General features: G+C 35.9%; 1 protein-coding gene across 1 annotated transcript in view; it reads left to right on the top strand.

The window, feature by feature from the left end:
- The window catches only part of FCHSD2 (FCH and double SH3 domains 2), a 240,911-nt gene that overhangs the window by 105,415 nt on the left and 110,783 nt on the right, over nt 1-24,713 (top strand). The window contains exons 6-8 of the mRNA XM_052652842.1: nt 6,133-6,266; nt 10,030-10,084; nt 11,036-11,164. Coding sequence (XP_052508802.1) covers nt 6,133-6,266; nt 10,030-10,084; nt 11,036-11,164 — 318 coding nt within the window. The remainder of the gene's footprint in view (nt 1-6,132; nt 6,267-10,029; nt 10,085-11,035; nt 11,165-24,713) is intronic.

Here is a 24,713-nt window from a genome sequence, read left to right as displayed (position 1 = left end):
AGAATTACTAGATAATGTATGATAGTTATGGTTTTCATTTTTTGAGGAATCGCCATACTCTTTTCCATCAAGAGCTGCACCACTTTGCATTCTCACCAACAGTGCACAAGGGTTCCAATTTCCCCCCAACCTTGCCAATTCTTGTTGTCATTTGGTTTTTTTGGTAATAACCATCCTAACAGGTATGAGGTGATATCTCATTGTGGTTTTGATTTGTAGTTTCCCTGGTGATTAATGACACTGAGCAGTCTTACACTTTTTATTATCAAAATTTCCTTCACTATTAGCTTTTTAATTTTATAATCTTGTTATTCTTTTAGTAATTACTTTGGAGATTCCAATATGCTTTTTTGACGTACTGTAATTTACCATGAATTTATACCTTTACTGGTCTTCAAACTTTAAGTCTATTGTGAATTAGTATTTTGCCACCTCTTAAACAATGTAAAAATGTTTTAATAACATAATTCCATTTACCTCCCTGTTAGGACTTGTTTGCTATTAGACCTTTTGTCTCTGTCCATGTCTTTTGTACTTTATCTGCACTTTCTTTATTAATGTGATTTTTTTCTGCACTTCAGTCTGAATATTTTCAACTGTTATCTTCCAGTTGATTAACACTCTGTTCTGCTATTTACCTTTTTCTTTCTGTGTGTTTTTATAGATTGATTGAAGTAGAGTTGATTTACAATACTGTGTTATTTTCAGGTATACAGTAAAGTGATTCAGTTTTATATATTTTTCAGATCATATTCCAGTATAAGTTATTTTAAGATATTAAATATAGGTCCCTATGCTATACAGTAAATCCTTGTTACTTAACCTGTTTTATTCATAGTAGTCTGTATCTGTTAATCCCATACTAATTTATCCCTCCTCTCCTGCTTTTTCTATTTGATAATATAAGTTTGTTATATGTGTTTGTGAGTCTATTTCTGTTTGTACCTAGATTCATCTGTATATTTTGGATTCCACATATAAGTGATATCATATAATATTTGTTTTTGTCTTACTTTCTTCATTTGGTATGATATTCTGTAGGTCCATCCATGTTGCTGCAAATAGCAAAACTTTGTTCTTTTTATGCCTAAATAATAGTCCAGTGTGTGTGTGTATTGTGTATGCCACATCTTTAAATTTTTTTTGAGTATCGTTGATTTATAATGTTGTCTTAGTTTCTGCTGTAGTGCAGTTATATATACACTTACATCCACTCTCTTTTAGATTCTGTTTCTGTATAGGTAGTTACAGAGTATTGACTAGAGTTCCCTGTATATGTTACATCTTCTTTATACAATTATCTCTCGATGGGCACTTGGGTTGTTTTCATTTCTTGACTATTCTGCTATTTCTAATCTGCTTTTAAAATTTATCTTTTGGAATCTCAGTGTATTTTTCAGTTCTAGAATTTTTTATTTTTTAAAAAATGGAGTCCATGTTTCCGATGCAATTCTTCATGTTTTTTCTTTCTCCTGTTTAATGTATTACTCCTAATCTCTGTTTCATAGTTCCACTGTCTGAACACTATAGGTCTCTTTTTATCATTAACTATTTTTTTGTTTGTTTGCTTGTTTTTGGTTATTTGGGTCTACTGCTTTTGTAAGCCTCATGGCGCTAGACATTGTGGATAAAAATTGTAGATGCTCTGGAAGATGTTTTCTGTTTCCAAAGAGAGTTAAGTGTTTTAGCAGGCAGATAGAATACTATTTAATCACTTTGATTCTGTTAGGGTCTAGCATTAGACTTTTTAGGCTTGTCTGTTTCACTTTTGTCCTTACTTCTGGGGTCCTACCTGAAAGTATGGGATATTTACCAAAGCCTTTCTGTTTTGACAAGACTTGAACTCCAGTCTTTGTCTTCTCAACATCATGTAGCTGCTCTGCTCCCTCTGTTCATTGCTCAGCTCATTAGCCTTTTAGCTTCTGTTCTTTCCTTAATTTCTTGGAGCTTCATTCCACACATGCCATTTAGAAGTCAAACTGATGACTTGGGGAAATTGCATACAGATTTTATGACTTGCTTCTCTGTAGTACCCTTCTTCCCAGATTGAGTCTCTCAAGTTCCTACTCTTTTGGCACCCTCAAACTCCAACCTCTGTTTCCACAGTCTAGTTAAAAAAAAACAAAAACAAACCCACTTTCTGTTTATATTCTACTTCTCTGTACCGTGATTCAAAAATTGCCATAAGGAAAAAAGTCAAGGTGAATGTAGAGCTTACCTAGCTATGTTTCTCTTCTTCCAGATATTAAGTCCCTTAAGTCCAGTGTGTATTGCTGTTCTTTAATTCTAGCTATTTCTAAAAATCTCTGTTGTCTAACTTTTACAGTTAATAGGCTAGAAGAGGATAGTCTAAACCAAATTGTTCATGATCAAAACCAATTTGACTTAAAATTCTCCGTCTGTAATATCTTTTTAATTCAAATATAGTTGATTTGTAGTATTAAATTAGTTTGAGTTGAATAATATAATGGTTTAAAATATTTATAGATTATACTTCATTTATAGTTACTGTATGGTACTGGATATATTCTTCGTGCTGCCCAATATATTCATGTATCTTCTCTTGCCCCTCTCCCCTTACCTCACTCCACTGGTCTCCACTGGTCACCACTGGTCTGTTCTTTATATATATGAGTCCTCTTCTTCTTTACTGTATTCACCACTTTATTTTTTAAATTCCACATATAAGTATTAATGTACACTGTTTGGCTTTCTCTGACTTATTTCACTAAGCATAATACCCTCTAAATCCATCCATGCTGTTGCAAATGGCAAATTTTTGTTCTTTTTTTATGACTGAGTAGTATTCCTTTGTGTGTGAGTTATATATAATACCATATCTTCTTTACCCATTCATCTGTTGATGGACACTTAGATTACTTCCAAATCTTGGCAATTGTAAATAATGCTGCTATGAACACTGAGGTGCATGTATCTTTTTAAATTAGTGTTTTCATTTTCTATGGGTATATTGCCAGGAGTAGATTATTGTATCGTATGGTAGTTCTAAGTTTTTTTAAGGAAGCTTCATACTGTTTGCCACAGTGGCTGCCCTGATTTGTATTCCCACCAACAGAGTACCAAGGTTCCCTTTTTTTTCCACATCCTTGCCAGCGTTTGTTATTTGTGGTCTTTTTGATGATAGTCATTCTGATAGGTGTGAAGTCATACCTCACTGTAGTTTTGATTTGCATTTTTCTGATGACTAGTGATGTTGAGCATCTTTTCATGTGACTGTTGGCCATCTGTATATCTTCTTTGGAAAATTGTCTATTCAGGTCTTCTGCCCATTTTTTTTTTAATATCAAATTGTTTGAACTGTTTATATATTTGGATGTTAACCCCTCTGTAACATTTTAATGTTCATGTTCTTTTTTAAAATTTTCTGTTTTGTCAATTTTATTTGTTATTTAAATAGTTTTATAGAAAAATAACTTCTTCACCTCAGTAGACTATGTTTCCTACTCCTTTACCTTCTTAGTTTTTATAGTAGTTGTAATTAATACATGGATATTATTTTTAGAGTATTCTGTTTTTTTGCATTCTCTATTTCCTAATTTATTGTTAATGTTTCTATACAAGCTTTATGTTTATTATATTTTACTTCTGAATACATCTTTCATTTATTTTGCTTTATTTAATCATTCCTCTGTTTTATTACCACTAAGGTAATAAAAATTAAAAATTTTAAAAGTTATTTTCTTAGGATGAATTTCCAGGACATGATTAGTAGGCCAGAGAACCTTTAAGTTGTTAGCAGGTCTATCTATCCTAGTATCTGTGTCATACTCAGGAATCATACTTTTAATTTCTTCAATAGAATTCTGAATTATAATATCCACATTTTTCATTTGGTATGGTCACTTAGCTCTAATGTAAACTTATTCATGTCTCTGCTCAGTGCTAATACATCTTAGGAAAAAGTTGGACATATATCACATCAAGGCTTTTCTCAGCTTCTTTTTAAGTATATAACTTAATCCTCCTCAGAAAATTGGATTTCTACAGATAAAAAATTTTTTTATTTTAAAAGTTGGAAAGGAAATCTTATTCTTTTGCAAATTAAGTTTGATGACCTTTATTTAATAAATATTTTTGATATTTTGCTGTGTGCAGGCATTTTCCTTTGAAGAAGAACCCAAATTACTCTCACTTGAAAGAGTTCACTTGGGTGGTGGAAAACACTTGGTTGTTATTTTAATGAATGCTAGGGAAGAAAGGGTCACAAGATATCTCTTCATTGTGCACACAGGCTCTCTAACACTGTTTTATAAACTATCTAATAAACTTATGTAAAGAGAAAAAGCAAGTAGGATAGACCCAACTAGAGTTTAATGAAGAGATTTTTGAGAAGTCCTTTTAAAAATATGAATAACACAAAATTCATCTAATATTGTGGCACATATAGAATGTAATTTAATTAATAACCTTTTATAGGTGGAAATTAATTAAGTAATATTTATGAGATATTTGGTTACCTGAGAGTAAGGAGAGATGTCTTTTCCTTCAAAGGGTAGGGAAATAAGGAGTGAGTGGCTGTGTGTGTGTGTGTGTGTGTGTGTGTGTGTGTGTGTGTATGCATGTGCTTGTGTGTATGTGCTCATGTACATGTACCCATGGTGTTCACTCTGTGTGAATATTCCAAGATTCTATCCACATGGCTTGCAATCCTCAGGAAAACCTTTGACCTACTGTGTTTCATTTCCTCTCAAAATATTCAAATTAGCACACCTTTTCAGTGCTGTGTATCACCATGGGACTCTTGGGCTTCCCTTCATTGAATAGTTTTTCTGAGGCCAAGTTTCATTGTTTTGATTGTACATTTTGGATATAGACCTTACACCTGACTCTTCTTTTAAATAATCCATCCCCTTTGCCCATTAAACACAGCTGTATTTTTTCAGGCTCTGCTCCACTTCCTGACTGTTAATATCTAATTGCAGCCATGGAGCATTCTCTTAGCTCTTCACACATGCAAGCATGGCATTATTGGGATGCTTAGCACTATTCTATGGGAGTGTCAGGTTGTCGTGAAGGAGGAAAGAGGTGTTTTTGTTTTGTTCTACCCTTTATTCATAGCCTGACACTTATTACGTGCTCAATAAATGTACCCATAGGGAACCTTTCCAGTCTCTCTCTCCCTGTAGAGTAGGCCCTTTCTTAACACCTAAGTTACTGAGAAACTCTAGCCTGTGTGTTAGACGTTTAAGTTTAAATTTGTCTGTGCTTTACCCTTGCTCTTCTGACGTTCTTGTTCTGCTCTACACTGTTCATCCTGGCACAGTAGTCTCTTACCAGTGTCTCTTCCTGCTTTGCTGAGTTTCTTCAGTCTCCACCATATATTGACAGTGTTATTCCAGGCTCAGAAGTTTTTCAATGGAGGCTGCCCTGAATTGACCTCAGACTGGTGAAACTGGGGAAACTGGCCTCAAACTCTTTCCAACTGGGGAAAAAAATTCCACTTTGGACATCCAGAAGGGTCCCAAAGCAGTGTTACTTGGGCCCCATTGTGTTAGAAGAGTTATTCATTAAATATTTCTTTGACTTACTATGTCTGTCCCTTCTCCTAGAATCTGTATGTGTATCCAAAGAGTTGAATTTGGGATAGTTCTGAGTAATAATTGTTATGTGGTACCCAGGTTTCTTAGTTCTATCCTTCATCTTGGACTTACCATGTTAAACTTCTCAGATTTCACTATTCCTTCACTCACTTCTGAGATGAATCCTTCAGTATCCTTTGTGCCTAAGTTCCCCAAACATATAGGTAGGAGATTTTATTAATATTATGAATATTACAGAATTACTTTAATCTTTTGCCTTTATTGCTCTGCTCCAACACTGAGAACATTTTTTTTGTTGCTCTTCTTATGCCCTAGTCAGTTATCAGCAGCACTCAGAGGTTATTTCTCAAAGCAGAGTTATTAGGCAAAATGTGACACTATTCCATACATTACTTGAAATGGGAGTACCAGCTGTTCACTGGATTTTAATTTGCAATTTGAAGGGTTCTAAACATGCTGATTCTTCTCCTGGGTTTCCAACCTGAGGGCATAGTGCATAGTTCTTAGGACACACTCATTTTTTGTAAGCCTGAAGACTAAAGTCATAATAACTGTACTTTGTATTTTACAGTGTGTGGACCAGTTGACAAAGATCCAAACTGAATTGCAAGAGACAGTAAAAGATTTAGCTAAAGGCAAGAAGAAGTACTTTGAGACTGAACAGATGGCTCATGCAGTACGAGAGAAAGCCGACATCGAGGCAAAGTATGTGTTTTAGCATTTCTGAAAAAGTAATTATGCAAATAAATGTTATTTTTGCCAGTACTTTGTTTTCTGTTAGTACAGGGCATTTCATCAGACCTGTAAATGCTACATACTTTAGATCAAATTTTTCTCTTACATTGGTTGATTTTATTTAAATTAATATTAGCAAAATGAGAATGTTTCATCAGTTTTCACATTAAATTGAATTTTGAAAAAGAAAGAAGACAAATGAACATTGTATTGGAAGCTTAGCAAAAGTCTGCTTAAGTTGCTTAGATGTCTGAATATCAGGGTTTTAGAGCCTCATTTTTCTTATGCCAGACTAAACCAGTTGTAGTTGAAAAATCCCTGATGCTCAGTGTGCCATTGAAGGATGATGGACACATCAAGTGAACAAGAGCACTGACTTCAGTGTAGAAATCCTGCCCTAGAATTTTCTCTTATATGAAGTTCTAACATACACTTTTTAATGTATGCTTTAGCAACTGTGTGTGAATTTTACTTTAAGTATATGTGAATTACAAGTCCTTTATTTGAAAATAATTAGAAAAAGAAGGAACTGGCAGTTTATAACACAAAGAAATGTAAAGCTAGCAGTTAGAGATTTTTGCAGTGACAGCTTGAGGAAAGATTAAAATTTTTTAAGAATAAAGAAACCTGTGTTATTGAATCGTATTCTGAAGATGTCTGTAAGGAAGGGTAAGACTCTCATTCAGTCAGCTCACTGATGGAAAATGTAGGAGTTTGAACTCCTAGTGATGGAATCAGAAAGTCTGTACAGTTGAACACTTGTGCAGACTAGGAAGGAGTCAGGGGTGTCTTTCTAATATATTTTTCTGTCTGTAGGAAATTAAGCAATCTCAGGCAAATATAAAAATTTAGGGGCTCCTGGAAAGTGTATTTTGTACCAAGGGATGGTAAATGAATACTCATAACATGCTTACTGTTACTGGAAAACATATTTAATATTTCCCATAGTTTATTTTCTTAATTATTTTATTTTTATAAGCATACAGATATTTCCTATACTTTCTTAAGAGTTGGTGAACCCATCTCCCGGTAAGATCTGAAGTTTTTAAGATTAGCTTCTCTCCATTAGGGATATCCTGTCATGGTGGTTTTTAAGAACTTGTTTTTTTAAACTCTCAGGGATTTGAAAACAGAATTGACAGATTTTGTAGAGCATATATAAACACCTATTTGAGCCAAGGTCCACGGGTAAAAATGAGGACAGTTATGGGGCTTTTCTTGAGAAGTACACAGGGACTTTCCTATAGCTCAAACGGTAAAGAATCTGCCTGTGATGCAGGAGACCAGGATTCAGTTCCTGGGTGGGGAAGTTCCTCTGGAGAAGGGAATGGCAATCCACTCTAGTATTCTTGCCTGGAGAATTCCATGGACAGAGAAGCCTGACAGGCTACAGTCCGTGGGGTCGCAAAGAGTTGGACACAACTGAGCGACTAACACACACACAAATGGATTTGGCACAGATGCTGATCACAAGAAACTGCCTCCTAGTATGGCTTAGATTCAAAGAGGATACAACAGATCAGACATTTAGTTCCACGTGTAGCTTTTCATGAAAATTAATTCTACAACAGGGAAAGAAATATCTCTTTATTCACTTGCTAAGGTTTTTTTTGAATGATTATATTGGGTACTGTGGATCCAGAAATCAGTAAGATAAGCTTTGCCCTCAGAAAGTTTAAAGCCTAGAATTAAAAACAAATGTATATTAAAGTAAATTTACGGTTTGTTTATTCACAGTAAACTCAAAGAAAGTAAATGCCTAATGTCACCTGGTAATTAATTTATTTTAGTAGTTATGTGAAAACACTGTTATATAAGTCTAGAAGATAGATTAATTTTACCTAATGAGAAAGGAAACCTTTATAGAAGAAGTGGTATTTGGACGCAGTTCTGAAGAATGGTTTTTCTAAGTAGAGATGAGAAGAAAGACCAGGAGGGGGAAGTGAAAACTGGGCTATATACAGTTTTGACAGATGATTTGATAGGTAGTGAGATGTGTACATTAGGAGAGAGCATAGAAGGAAGTATACAGTTTGATGAATGAGTTCCACTTTAAATATATAGGTTCTAGAAAACCTGTGGGACCGTGGAGTTAACATATTTGGTAGAGCATTATGTATCTGACTCTCACAGGAGAATTTGGGCCTGAAGATCTTGCTTTGGGGGTCAGTTGCATATCAGATGATAGTTAAAAGGGTGGCATCATATATAAAATGAGATGAGAAGTTGAGTTTGGAAACCTAAGGAACATTAACATTTGGAAGGTGGGTGAGGAAGGGGAGTATGCAGTGTAGTTCATTGTTTGTATCAATATATATTTTATTTGTTCTAGATGATAATCTTTGAAGCTAGAATTTTTATTATTTTACTTGTTACTATTATTTTCTTTATTGCCACACAAGGATTGTATGAAGATTAGCAAATGAAGTAGAAATCGTAAACTTAAATCCTTATATTAGAAAATCCAGAGGCAACTCAGACTATTTAGATAATGGCTACAAAAAAAGTAGAAATGAGTATACCCCAAACACAGTCTTTCTTAACCCTGAATAGGCACTCCAATTTTAAAGTCTGTAGCTTTTGTTTTACTAGATCAAAACGAATAAGAATCTGATTACTAAAACCCCCATCAAGTATGAATATAATAACAAAGTAGAAAAATACAGGAGTATCTTAGATCTAACTATTTTTTTTTAAACAGTGGAGCAGTTGGAATGCATATTTGTGCATCTAACAAGAGAATGTTTTTCTCTTTTTAGAAAGTTGAGAGACAGCTTTTGCTATCCTCTTCACATTTGCTCAGCAGAGACTGTCTTGCTGTCCTCCAATACCAAATGGCCTGCAACTTTACTTCGTATTATGGCATAGCTTCCAGCACACGCATTGACTTGTCCCATGGCAATCACCATGACACTGTAGTCAAGACAAACAGCTTCAAAAATCACTGGTTGTGGGAATGTTGGTTGTTCCTTAGCATTTGTCTGTTGACTTTCTCCTTACTTTTATCTCTAGTTGTTTGGGTAAAGTTACAATATTTTTATTACTGATTTTGATTGTGGTTCCCCTCACAAGCTGAGAGGGATTGAGAGAAATAAGGACCCCAGAAAAGAGAAGGTTAATCAGAGTAAAATCATACAGGGTAGAAAGTTAAAGGGCTTTATCACTATGTTCTGAATACTATATTAAGAGTGGAGGGAGCACTCCAACAAGAACCGTTAGTGGGAGACATGATGGAATTAAGGCCTTTGTAGAGCCTGTCTATATCATACCATAGGTTGCATTCCTGCCATTGTTACAGCCTATTGCAGCCTATTGTTATGGGCCTGGAAAGCCTGCTAATCTTTGCCTCCATAGGTTGGTTGTCCGTGGGCCTCTTTAAGCTTCCTTGCAGGTACTAAAGTACGTGCAACTATATGATACTGGGAATAACCTATAGTTTGATGGCTTCTGTTTATTAGGCAATACTAACATACTGAATTTGTCAAATTGTATTTTTGTCATTCAGGATATTTTTATTTTATTAATCCCACTATTTTCTTTTTCACCATAATATTAAATTCTTCCTGTAGTAAAATAAAGGAAAATAATCATTGCTTTTGGTTTTCTGTTTATCTAGTTCTCTTTTAGAATAGTGTTATGGGAAAATGTCACTTTTTAAAAAATTTATTGATTATAATATTTAATCATTATGTAATTTGATGTTATTAAATATACTTTTCTATTTTCATTATAGATCTAAACTTAGTCTTTTTCAATCAAGAATCAGTTTACAGAAGGCAAGCGTGAAGGTGAGTTTTTGAAAACTTTATTTCACAAGAAACCTTAGCTTAAAAAAAAGAACTGAGCCTTTTGAAGGTGTAGTTAAATTATTTCCATCTAGTTTCCGTATAGAGAAGCATTTTAAAGTCATTAGGGAAGAACTTTTTTCCCAGTTCATGGGATTTTTCAACAAGGTGTCAGCCCTTTGGATACTCCCTGCTTCTTAAGATTGCATTAGAGGTAAATTTCTGTGCCTAACCTGCTTAGGACTGTTGCCTTTAGCACTTAGTCCAAGAGACTTTAACTGGTCTATTGGCTTTAGAAAGCTTTACAAAATCCGTTTCACTTATATTTATACCTCTGAGCACAATATTCTAGGCCAGATGCAAGTGAATTTTTCCTGTGGTATCCTCAAGCTGTAGAATACCTGATAAATAAGCTTAGTGACCTGCCTTTGTCTGCTAAGCTCCCCTCTAGCATGCATTTCTTTTGGCGCATTAGAGGGTGTTGATTTTTTAAAAATGATTTTCTAACTCCAGCAGATTTACTGATGTCCTTGAAGATAAGAGACTTACTTAATTTGAGAAACATTATTGTCCCATCAGAATAAAATGAGCATACAATTTCGAAGTTCCCTCAAAAGCTTTGAAAATACATAAAGTATAAATAATAAATATTTGAAAACCCTCTAACTATGTGAGGCCTGGCGTGCTGCAGTTCATGGGGTCGCAGAGTCAGACATGACTGAGTGACTGGACGGAACTGAACTGAACTGAACTTACTATGTGACACAGTTCTAGTCACTGTTTATTGAATTCTTCAATAGTGTTGAAGAATTCTTACATGCATATAAATGTTTCTTCACCTGATCATCTAATTTACTCTTATTGGGGAACTGATTAAGAGTGGTAGTACCCTTGTATGTTTTTCAGTACTGTATCGGTTTGCACTAACTATTTTTTCCTCTTACTATGTTTTAGTTAAAAGCCCGGCGATCTGAGTGTAATTCCAAAGCTACCCACGCAAGGAATGATTATCTTCTTACATTAGCGGCTGCAAATGCACACCAGGATCGCTACTATCAAACAGATTTAGTTAATATTATGAAGGTAATACAGCCTAATATCTGCAGTAATTTTGTATGAGTTGACTGTTGGGTGTATGGGATTGAGTCTATAGAATAGCAGGCAGTACCTTGCATTTTGCTGGAATATGGAATATACTTTGTCTTGTTTATGTAACCTCTGTTTCATATAATTCTGAATTAATTTTAGTATAAGAAAATGTTTAAAGCCAAATCATAGTAAAAGGTTGTATTATTCCCTAGCAAAAGCATTTATTTACTGTATAGTGGTTATTAATATATGATTATTTTTTAAAAGCTTCAGTTCAGTTCAGTCGCTCAGTCATGTCTGACTCTGCAACCCCATGAACCGCAGCATGCCAGGCCTCCCTGTCCATTACCAACTCCCGGAGTGCACCCAAACCCATGTCCATTGAGTTGATGATGCCATCCAACCATCTCATCCTCTGTCGTCCCCTTCTCCTCCTGCCCTCAATCTTTCCCAGCATCAGGATCTTTTCCAGTGAGTCAGCTCTTCGCATCAGGTGGCCAAAGTATTGGAGTTTCAGCTTCAACATCAGTCCTTCCAATGAACACCCAGATCTGATTTCCTTTAGGATGGACTGGTTGGATCTCCTTGCAGTCCAAGGGACTCTCAAGAGTCTTCTCCAACACCACAGTTCAAAAGCATCAATTCTTCTGCGCTCAGCCTTCTTTATAGTCCAACTCTCACATCCATACATGACCACCTGAAAAACCATAGCCTTGAGTAGACCGACCTTTGTTGGCAAAGTAATATCTCTGCTTTTTAATATGCTATCTAGGTTGGTCATAACTTTCCTTCTAAGGAGTAAGCGTCTTTTAAAATCATTGCTGCAATCACCATCTGCAGTGATTTTGGAGCCCCCAAAAATAAAGTCAGCCACTGTTTCCACTGTTTCCCCATCTATCTGCCATGAAGTGATGGGACCGGATGCCATGATCTTCGTTTTCTGAATGTTAAGCTGTAAGCCAACTTTTTCACTCTCCTCTTTCACTTTCATCAAGAGACTCTTTAGTTCTTCTTCACTTTCTTCCATAAGGGTGGTGTCATCTGCATATATGAGGTTATTGATACTTCTCCCAGCAATCTTGATTCCAGTTTGTGCTTCCTCCAGTCCAGCGTTTTTCATGATGTACTCTGCATATAAATTAAATAAGCAAGGTGACAATATACATACAGCCTTGACGTACTCCTTTTTCTATTTGGAGCCAGTCTGTTCTTCCATGTCAAGATCTAACTGTTGCTTCCTGACCTGCATATAGGTTTCTCAAGAGGCAGGTCAGGTGGTCTGGTATTCCCATCTCTTTCAGAATTTTCCACAGTTTATTGTGATCCACACAGTCAAAGGCTTAGATTTTTTAAATTTAATCATTTTATACTTAATTGATAGATAAGCTTGTGCATTAATATTTTATTATTCTGAGGTACTTGGGGGTAAAGCAAGAGAAAATATAACTAGAGGTATATGAGAATGTTAGAATGGGTTACAATTACTTGTATGCCAAAATTCGATCTTGGTCTTCCTCTGTTTATACATCTATATGTATCTTTAACTTTAAACTTTAACTCAAGGAAAAGACAAAGGGTGGAGAAGAAACTTTTTTAACCTGCTGCCAGTTTTGCCCTCAGGGCTGGTAGACAAGTTCTGCTTGAAATTGTATCTCTTTCTCTCCTGTCCTCTCAAGGGCCCAAACTTGATTATTCTGTCTTTATTTTCAACCCATCCCTCTCAAATACATTGTTCTTAATGACTGTCCAAACACATTGCTTTGATTGAATTGCTTGCTCTACAAATCAGAGATGTTGAGAAGGGAGTGCATCAAGTTATTGTTTTTTTTTCTTTTTTTTGATACGATGGCTCTGAGAAAGAGATAAACTCTGTCCAGAAACTACAGATTCTTTCCTTGAAAATAGAGACAGGACATATACTGGAACCTTTAAGGAAAAATGGTGGGATGGAGAGAGTAATACTGAACTAAAGTGAAAGTGAAGTCGCTCAGTTGTGTCTGACTCTTAGTGACCCCATGGACTGCAGCCTACCAGGCTCCTCCGTCCATGGGATTTTCCAGGCAAGAGTACTGGAATGAGGTGCCATTAAGAAGTATCCTATTGCATTTTTTTAATTTCCTTTTGATTTATTGTGTGAAACCCCTTTTCCTGATTTCTATGCTATTCTGACTTCTGCTGGTTAGAATATAAGAGATGAGAGAGATCTGAATTGTTTTGACATCCCAGACGAGAACTCTTCATACATTTTCCCATAAAATAGTTGACCTAGAGGTTTAGACATTTTATTAGGTGTTGCATAGTGCTTCAGACTTACAAGGACCAACTGTAGACTTGGCAAATATATACTCTCCCCTTTGAATATTTTTAAATGAACATTGTATTAATTTAAACAGTAACAAAAATAAAATATTTGTGTTTTTTTTTTAATTGAATCCACAGTCAAAAAAGATTTCTTACCTAAAACCCTATGACCTTTAATATACCAGGAAAGGTACAGTATTATTTGGGGGATCTGCTGCCTGCCAGAAACAAAGAGGAGGTTAATGGGCCTAGCTGGGCCTCAGATTATGTATCTTTGAACACACTTTGAAGTCCTTGCATACCTAGGTATTTGATCGTCATTGGGTAGATGTGCTTCAGATTACTCATTTCATGAAACATTATAGGGTATTGAATGATAAAAAATCGAGGCAGGAATCCTTCCTGTACTTTAGAAACAGGAAATTGTATTCTCAAATTTCACATTGTGTGTGCTAATTCATTTCCTTCATTATGCGAATTCTGTAGTCTGCAATATTGAATAATATCCATTAATTACACTATTAGCTACTTAGTAAGCTTCTGTCATTGAATTGATAGTGGCCCTTTAGTGGCTATCTATTTTCTGGATTTTTGTTAATGTTGCAATAGCTTAACTGGAATCTTTTAAACAAAATTTTTATGATGCTATAGGTGATCTTATGTACAAAGCAAAAGTAGAGACACAGATATAGAGAATAAATGCATAGATATCAAGGGGGATAGTGGGTACATCAGTGGGATGTACTCAGTGGGAGGAACTGAGCGATTGGGATTGACATATATACACTATTGATAATATGTACAAAATAGGTAACCAGTGAGAACCTGCTGTACAGCCCAGGGGACTCTATTATATGCTCTGTGGTGACCTAAATGGGAAGGAAATCCAAAAAAGAGGGGATATATGTATACGTATAACTGATTCACAGTAGAAACTAACACGACAATGTAAAGTAACTATACTCCAAAAAAATTACTTTAAAAAATTTTATATGAATAGCTTGAAAGCAGGAAATTTGAGTCATTGATTTTATCATACAATGATACACATTTAATAGTTACTTATAGTATGGTTGGAGAAGGAAATGGCAGCCCACTCCAGTATTCTTGCCTGGAGAATCCCATGGACCGAGGAGCCTGGTGGGCTACAGTCCACGGGGTCGCAAAGAGTCGGACACGACTAAGCGACTTTACTTTCACTATAGTATGGTAGCTACTGTGCTAGGCTTGGAAGAAGCAAAAATAAACAAGACACTCTTCTTATTCTTAAAGAGCTCAGTCTAGTTGAAGAAAGATAATTTAGAAATGATGAATCAGAATAATGAATTCACATAAAAGGACCATGGATAGTAGTCATCACAACTGTCTTTTTTTTTTTTTTTTTATTATTACTTGATACTACCCTGCTGCTGCTGCTAAGTCAGTTCAGTCGTGTCCGACTCTGTGCGACACCATAGACGGCAGCCCACTAGGCTCCCCCATCCCTGGGATTCTCCAGGCAATTCTAATCACTTTATGCCTATTATCCTTTCTCATTTTCTTCTTTGACCTGGTTAGTGTGTATAGTTCATTGTTTAACACACTAACCTATAAATAAATGAAATCCCAACCCTGGATAAACTACTCTTTACCAGCATATAAATGCTGCTAAGTCACTTCAGTCGTGTCCGACTCTGTGCGACCCCATAGATGGCAGCCCACAAGGCTCCGCCGTCCCTGGGATTCTCCAGGCAAGAACACTGGAGTGGGTTGCCATTTCCTTCCCCAGTGCATGAAAGTGAAAAGTGAAAGTGAAGCCACTCAGTCGTGTCCGACCCTCAGCGACCCCATGGACTGCAGCCTTCCAGACTCCTCGGTCCATAGGATTTTCCAGGCAAGAGTACTGGAGTGGGGTGCCATTGCCTTCTCCGAGCATATAAATAATCAAGTCCTATAGAAGAAAATCTTTCAGTAAGGCACATTCGTGATCATAAATTACTGTGGCTGTGCTGTGACCCCATGGACTATAGCCCACCAGGCTCCTCTGTCCATGGGGATTCTCCAGGCAAGAATACTGGGGTGGGTTGCCAGGTCCTCCTCCAGGGGATCTTCCCAACCCAGGGATGGAACCGAGGTCTCGTGCATTGCAGGTGGATTCTTTACCATCTGATCCACTAGGGAAGCCCAAATTAATGTGGAACCAGTTTCAAATGGATCCTCAACACTGTTCAGATATCCTCCTGTATTTCCCTGGTTGACTTTCTGTACTATTTTCAACAATTTTGTCAACTTTTCCCCTTCTCTTAAAATCTCAGACTTACCCCAGCTCTTTCACACTTGGCAGGTGGTCTTTCTTGCTAATTTTTAGAGAAAATAGAAACCATTAAAAGGGAATTCCGTTACTGTCCTATTACAGGCTTCATCTTTATTGAAGACTCTTCCAAGAAGTCTAATAACAAGAGTTGTTTCTCCTTTCTAAAGATGATCGTTTCACTTCAGCTTTGGATGGTATCTCATTCCCTCCCACCTTCTCAGGGATTTAAAACAACTGACTATTCTATTTTTCCCCTTATATTTCTGGGATGTTCTATTCTTTGATCATCAGTTGATAGCATCTTAGACGACAGCCCTCCTTATGTTTATCTTTTGTGTTACAGTCCTCTAGTCTGGTTTAATTGCCCTCTGTGTGCCCTGAAATGGGGTTGTTCTGGGACCTCTCTTTGCCTGTCTCCTGTGTAGTGTCCTCAACTGTCTGTATCGCATCTTCTTTGTTCTTGGTATACTTTGTTCCTTGGTGGAAAGCGACTTAGCAGCAGCAGCAGCAGCAGCAGTACTTTGAGAGAGTGGGCATGAGAGATAAGTTTTTTAAGATACTATGTTATGAAGGTGTTATTTTTCTGTGCTCATACTTCGGAATAGAATTAAAGGTTAAAAACTTTATTTATTCAAATGTTGAAGACAATTGTTGTCTTGCTTCCTGTATAGTCCATGGGGTCACAAAGATATTGAGAACTCTGAACCATCTGATCCTTCATTATTCATATCTGCTCTAGTGTTTTTTCTTTTCAGCTTATGAAATATTTCTAGAATGTCCTTTGATTCTTAAATTAGTTTTTCCCTTTTGTTTTCTCTTTCTGGAACTCCTGTTATTAAGATGTTATATCTCCAAATTTCTTTTTTCTTCTTTTCTTGTCCTTTGTCATTATGCTCTACTGTCTGAGATACCTCTTCAGCTTTATAGTTTTTTGTTAAGTTTTTAATTATTTTCAGCATGGTTTTAATATCCTTTTGTTCCTGAATATCCTGAATTTTGTTCCTTTAATATCCTGAATGTTCCTTTTTTTATATATAACAGGTTTCTGTGCTTTATCTTTTCTTTTTAATTCTGATGGTCTCAATGACAGAATTTATTTTGAAGTTTTCTTTTCCATACGTGGTCTCTCTTTTAGCCTGTGGGTAGGACTTATGAACTTTGAGCTTCCCTATATGGTATTCTGGTGGGCCATTTGTAGGGGAAGCTGAATATTAGTATCTTTGTATCTCTTCTTGAGCTGGTCAAAACTACTACTTTGCTCCTTTCATCATTTCTTCAGATCTTTTCTTGTGTTGTTTGCTGAGGAAGGGTTTCATGATCTCCTTAACCCAGTTACACTCCCACCCAATCTGATGGGCTCATAAAATGATTTATCTCATCTTTGAAGCACTTTGAAACATGGTTGTAGTTTTACCTGTATTTGTGTGATTTATGTGATAACTGCCTTATCTTCCACTTAATTATACATTCCATAAGGACAGTAATTATTGTCTGTATCACTTGAGGCTCCATCCTTGCTATCTAGTACAGTGTTTGATTCCTAATATGTGCTAATGTTTATAAATTAATACTTATTGAAGAGTGAATGAACAATTACTCTCATTTTTATCCTTGCAGAATGAATCATTCTCATTTTACAAATAAGGAAGCTATGACAAAGCCTGGATTCAACTCTGGCAGGTTTCTCTGCCTTCAGAGCTGGTGCCATTAGCTCTTCAAATTATACCCATTCATTAGACTTATTTCCTCTTTCCTTGTTAAATGTGGAATAATCCTGCCCTATCTTATCTCCTTTGACTTCTGTCAGGAGCGAATAAGACAATGAAGAGTATTTTGTTAATTTTGAAAATTGGTATACATGTCATTATCATCCTATTAAATAACATAAATTCTGTTATTCTGTTTTAAATAAATCTTACTTTTTTAGGACGAGGAGGGGGAGAGAATAGAAGAGACCTTGAATGCTTGGGAGTGAGAGTAGAGCAACTGTTTGGATGTCTAACATTGCTAGGTTCTTCTCTAGGTAGCTTAAAATACATTATTTCATTTAGCTTTTCATAATTTCATAATATCTTTCAAAGTAAATATTATTTTTTCCCTGTTTTACAAATCAGATGGTGGAGGCGCAGTGAGATTCAGCTGATCTATATAATAGTTAGGACTTAAATCAAGATTCCTGTAACTTCATACCATATCTTTCCTAGATTTCATGCTGTGTTCTTTTCTACATACCATTCCAATATTATTGATAGTAAAATTTAGTATAATAAGCAGTAACATACCATGAATGTCATAAATTCTGAGAGAACTATAGAATAAAATTAACAATTGAAAATCGCAAATTCTGCCCCATCATGATTATTCTAAAGAGTAAGATCATATCAGTTTCTAAATAAAAGTATTTAGACAGGTTTCCCAAGGAATACTTTGTATACTTTACGATTAGAGTGGACATTAAATATATTACTAGTGTCTGCGTATTGTCAGGCAGGTTTTTTTGAACACCAAAATAAAACAACAGTAGCAACAACAAAAAAAGAACTGTTGCTTGGCCATGCAAACTGGATAACTGATTTTATCAAATCTGTGGGAAAGTTCAGCTGATTGCTAGGATGTCTTGTAGTTTGTTCCTCAAATGCTCCTTTTTTGTAGAGTGTTCCTGTGCAATATATAAGCTGATAGTTTTACTTTTAGAAGCTTGCGGAATATTTTTCTTAGTGGTTTGGATGAGGAAGGATGAAGTATAATGCATCTTAGTAGAAAAGAGAACAAAATGTCAACCTAATGAAAGACTTTTTGAAAAGCTTAATACTAGGACCCTATTTCTAGACAGATATTTAGTGGATGCCAAACATATCTAACTAGTTGATAATTAGGCCAAGTAATAAAAGGTGAACATGTTTATATGTCACCAAAATATAGAAAATACGATAATATGGTATATCTTTTACAGATATTTGTCTTGGTTAAATGAAGAGAAAGTCATTATTGGTATCCAGGTCTCTTATTTTTAAGGCTTTTCTGACTAAAACACTAATTATTCCAAAAGTCTTCTTCATTCTCATGTAGGATTTGTAACTCTCATCTTGATTTTAAATCATAACTTTTCTGGTTTTCCTGCCATCGCTCTAGATGTTATACTTCTGATTCACCTAGTAATGTTTATTCACTTAATAAATTAGCATGGAAGACCTCAAAGAGGTTGACTTCAACAGAAGAGTCAAGACTGGCTCTCTGCTTCTCTTTACATACTTTTTCTTGGAGAGAGTAATTATTTGGCCTGTTTTTTTTTAGTATTGTATGATTCTCAAATCTATTTGTAACTTTTCCCTTAATAATTATCCATACTTTTGCCTTTCCATCAGTGGCTGAAACTTTCTAAACTAGAGGCAACTCTTTGTTTCTCATTGTTCCCTTGAAGAACCCCCTCCTAGATTTCAGGTGACAACTGAAGCAACATCTGTACTATCAAATATGGTAGTCCTTAGGTTCATGTGACTATTTAAAGTAATTAAACATAAGTAAAATTTTTAATTCTCTTCTTTAGTAACGAGAGTCACATTTTAGGTACTCAAAAGTGACTTGGGTAGTGGCTATCATATTGAACAGTACAGATATAGAATCTTCCCATCATCACAGAGAGTTCTGTTGGACAGCAGAGGTCTAAAGCTTATTTAGTTTTTGTTTTCCTCCCATCCTGGTCATCATTTTCCCCAATAACCGTAGCCATAATTGTATTCATGTTATTTCCAGATTAATTGCTTCTTCATTTGCATTCTACATCTTGAAATCAAACAGAAAGAGGTGAGCAGCATTTTCTTAAAGGGCCTAATAGTAAATATTTTAGATTGCTCTGTTACAAGCACTCAACTCTGATGCTGTAGGATAGTCATTGATAATATGTAAGCAGATGAATGGCTGTGTTCCAGTAAAACTTTATTATAAAAATGAGCATCAGGCTGGATTTGACCCACAGGCCATAGTTTCTAACCCTTGGTATAGGACTCTAACAGCTATGTATGAAATTTTCTAAATGTACAAATACATTCAGAGAAAAATTAAATGACTACCCATTAGCGTACCACTCAGCTTCAGAAATGAAATAGTACTAGCAAAATGGAAGCTCCCCGTGTGACTGCATCTCATTTTCTTAACTGAAATTTTAGTTGTTTTTGTTTTACTCTTATAAACAGTGCTGCTATCAACATTCTTTTATGTGTCTCGGTGTATTTATGCAAGAATTTCTTAAGGAAATATACGTAAGAGTGGTATGTGTTAGCAGCTTTACCAAAGAGACGATATTGTATTACAGCAACTTTTTCTTATATCTTTTAACATCGTTTGTGTGTCATCTTAAACTCAACAAGGATCTAAGTGTATATTTGGTGATAGGCATGGTGATACGGAGATAGATTGGACGTGATCCGTATAAACAGTGAGACAGAAACAAGACGGTCTAATTCGCTAGAACAGCCCCTAAAGGGTACATGGAATATGAGGTTATAGATCTTTTCTGCTGTTTTGTTGTTTATATTATGACTGGCTCCCTGTGATACAAAAAGAGATAATTAGGAGGCTTCTTGCCCATTTTTACCAAACTTTTAAAGCAGTGATTTTAAAATATTTTTAACAGTTGAATAATTGTTACAAACTCCTACATAACAGTTGAATAACTGCTACAAACTCCTACGTGGAATCCTTATATAGAAAGCAGATAAAAGGGAAGCTGTTTGGTTAAAGCTGTGAGCCTTTTTCCCTTTTGTGTGGGCCCCATTACCCATACATGCATATGTAATCCTCTACTTCTTTCCCTTAGTTCCTGAGGCGTATGCTGAATACAAGAATTCCTTGAAATATGATTTGGAAACAACCGTTCCAAGACAGGGTTTTGTTTTGTTTTGTTTTAAATAGAATTCTGAGCTTTAGCTGGCTAATCCTCATGCTACTTTTTATTCAAAGTAATCTCTTAAAAATGTGAATCAGATCATGATAATGTACTGCTCATATTCTCCAGTGGACAGGGCCAACAGGAAATTGAGTATTCTCACTTGAGAGCTTAATTGGGTGTCTTGGGCTGGAGAGTCAACAATAATGGACAAAAGCAATCCTGAGAAAAAAGAACAAAGCTGGAGTATCATGCCCCCTCACTTTGTAAATCTTTGTTTTGCAAAGCTACAGTAATTAATAAAAAGCATGATACTGATACAAAAACAGATGCATAGATCAGTGGAATAGAACAGAGAATCCAGAAATAAACTCACACACATGGAGTCATTTAATCTACAGCAATAAAGGTAAAAATGTACAATGGAGAAAAGAAAATTCCTTCTATAAGTGGTGTTGGGAAAACTAGGCAGCTACATTAAAAGAATGAAATTAGAACATTTTCTCACACTACTTAAAAAAAAAACAAACTCAAATGGATTAAAAACCTAAATATAAGACCTGAAACCGTAAAATTCCTAGAAGAGAACATAGGCAGAATACTCTTCCACATAAATCCTAGTAATATTTTTTTGGATCTGTTTATACTAAGGCAAAAGAAACAAAAGCAAAAATAAACAACTACCATCTAATTAAACCTAACAGCTTTATATAGCAAAGGAAAATGTGGACAAAACAGAAAGACAGCCTACTATATGGGAGAAAATATTTGCAAATGGAATGACCAATAGAGGATAAATATCCAAAATGTGTACACAGCTCATATGACTTAATGTTTAAAAAAAAAAAAGAAAAACAATCTGATTTAAAGATGGTTAGAAAATCTGAATAGACATTTTTACAAAGAAGATATACAAATGGTCAACAGACATATGAAGAAATGCCCAACATAGCTGATCATCAGAGAAATGCAAATCAAATCCACAATGAGATATCACCTCACACCTGTCAAAATGGCTGTCATCAAAAAGTCTACAAGTAAGCAGAGCTCCCTCACCTACCCACTTGCATCTCTTACAAGCATCCTATATTAATAATTCTATGTCTTGCCTATCACTTTGCCTCTCCCTGAATTCCTTTTGTGCTGAGACACAAAGATCCCGAGCCTCAGTAAGTCCAGATACCAGATGCTAAAACCACCACCAAATGGAAGAAATTAACTACATGATGATCATGAGCATGTAGCCCCAAGACCTATGGGCATTGAGGAGTGTAATGTTAACCCGTGACACTTCCCTGTTTGTTACCTCACCATCAGCCAATCAAAAAGAATTGTGCGTTAGCTGATCACATACTCTGGTGTGCCTCTTTCACCTTGCCTTTAAAAATGCTTTGCTGAAACTCTTCAGGAGTTCAGGGGTTTTGAGCATGAACCACCCTTTCTGCTTGTGTTGGTGCCTTGTGATAAACACTGTACTTTCTTTCACCACAATCAGATGTCACTAGATTAGCTTTACTGGGCACAGGTAGACATGTTACCAAATCCAAGCTTGTTCTGCTCCCTGCACAGCAGGCCAGTAAATGCAAGAGACAAGGTCTTGAGGCAAGGAGTACAACTTTATTTGGAAAGCCAGCTGACCAAGAAGATGGCAGACTAATGTCTCAAAATAACCATCTTCCGTGGGTCTGAATGCCGGGTTGTTTTATAAAACAGAGATGGGGGAAGGTGAGGAAATATTAATAAAATTAAAAAGGCAGAATGGAGAGGGAGAGGTGGTGAGGAAATAAAGTAAAAGGGGGCCATCCATCCTGCAAAACGTCTCTGGAAATGGCCAGCTTTCTGAAAGGAAGCCTTTTATGAGGGAGGGAGACTAATCAGGCACAGGCCTCAGAGGTCATAGAGTGTTCCATTCACTGAAAAAGTTACAAAGTTGTATCCCTCATCAAAAGGGATTAATAGCATAGATTCTACTTCTTAATGGGGTGGGAGTGCAGGTGGTGCAGAGTTTATGGAAGAACATGTGCACCAGAAATGTTGCTGTGGCTTTTTTTTTCTTTTTGCAAATGCAGTTTTGCCACATGACCTTGTATCCTATAGTTTTCCTAAATTCACTTATTCTGGTATCTTTTTTGTGGATTCTTTACAATTTTCAGTGATCATGATCATGTCACATTGAATAAAGAGTTTACTCTCCTGTCTTTCTAGTCTATAAGTCTTTTTATTTCTTGCCATATATCATTGGTTAAGATCCTTAGTACAGTTGAATAGAAGTGGTGAAAGTGGACATGCTTGCCTTGTTCTGAGATCTTTTGGGGAAAGGAAAGTGAGAAAACTAAACTAACTTCTTAATTATTCTGGTAAAATATAAATAACATAACATTTACCATTTTAATCATTTTTATATGTGTAGTTTGGTACCATGTTGTACAGCCATCACCACTATCCACCTCCACTATCCCTCCTTTTTCGTCTTCTCAAACTGAAACTCTGTACCCATTAAATAATAACTCCCCATTCCCTTCTCCAGCCCCCTGGAAACTATTATTCAACTTTCTATCTCTATTAGTATGACTACTGTAGGTATCTCATATAAGTGAAATCATACAATATTTGTTCCTCTGTGTTTGCTTTATTTCACTTAGCATAGTGTCTTTAAGGTTCACTCATGTTATAAGTGGGCTTCCCAGGTGGCTCAGTGGGTAAAGAATTTGCCAGCAATGCAGGGGACACAGGAGACTCAGGTCTCATCCCTGGGTTGGGAAGATGCCCTGGAACAGAGCATGGCAACCCACTCCAATATTCTTGCCTAGAGAATCTCATGAACAGAGGAACCTAGTGGGCTATAGTCCATAGGGTTGCAAACAGTCGGACACCCTGAAGCAACTGAGCACTCATGCACAGATGTTATTAGTGCATGTCAGAATTTCATTCATTTTCAAGACTGCACTTTTATTTTCTCCATTCTGTATAACATGTAATTGTGAGTGCCTCTTTACCAAAGAAGTGAGATGCTTGCAATGTTAATCCTTGCTACTGGGGCCTTTAAAATTAGAAGTGGAATGAAGACCTTCATAAAAATAACTACATTCTAAGAACATGTAATAGTAATAGCTATTATTTATTGGGCTTTTATTCTGTACAGGCTTTACATTCATATTATCTCATGTAATCTTCAAGGCAACCCTATATGTACATGAATACTTCCTTCCAGTTATACATTTCTATGAATACAAATGGTACAGATAGCCATCAGATCTCATTGGAATGTAAGATTCCTGAGAGTAGGTTCTCTGGTTTTGTTCCCTGTTTTATACCTGGCACCTAAAATTGACATTGAATGAATGACGAGGGAGTGGTTCCAGTCGGTCTTTCTTTGTGGAGGGCCTTGCTTCATAGTTAGCATTTTAGCCAGGCCTTATATGGGTGTAGGATGTATAGCGGCAGAGTACATGATTTCACAGGAACACACTCCAGTGAGCAGGGGGCTGAAAGTGATACATTGCAAAAATCACTGCTTCCGTCTATCTTGGGGAGAGGTCTGAGTGAGGAGAGAGCTTTGGGAGAGCTGAGAGTGCTTGCAATAGGGATTTTTAGTGAAACTGAAAAAATTTTGACCTTGAGGAAAAAATTCTAAAATGCCTTTAAAGTAGCTTAAAAAAAATAAATTATCTGAGGATGTGAATATTAGACTATTTATTATCCTAGCTTTTTATGCAGTTTTCAATGAAGTTTAATCTTTTGCCATTAAATTTGATTATTTTTTGTATTAGGCCACTTTTATATATTAGAAATATTAGATTATTTTTGCTGACTGGAAATACAGATTTAGGTTTTCATTGGTCTTCCTAGATTCTGTAATGTATTTATTGTTGGTTAAAAAACTTGAAGTAGTGGAGATTGATGATGTTAGTTTTGGGGCTAAGAAAGGAAGTGACATGTGAACAAAGTCTTCAGCATTCTTAGCCATTTCTGGCTGTAGAAAGTTTTCTTTGTTTGTCAGTCATTTATCAAAACCTTTCCCTTTTGTTTTTCCTTTTCAAGCTATTTTGAAAAGGCACATAGTA

Source organism: Budorcas taxicolor, chromosome 15, assembly GCF_023091745.1.
Source record: "Budorcas taxicolor isolate Tak-1 chromosome 15, Takin1.1, whole genome shotgun sequence".
Lineage (NCBI taxonomy): Eukaryota > Metazoa > Chordata > Mammalia > Artiodactyla > Bovidae > Budorcas > Budorcas taxicolor.
The sequence above is the reverse complement of the archived record's forward strand: the minus strand, read 5'-3'. Positions and strand labels throughout refer to the sequence as shown.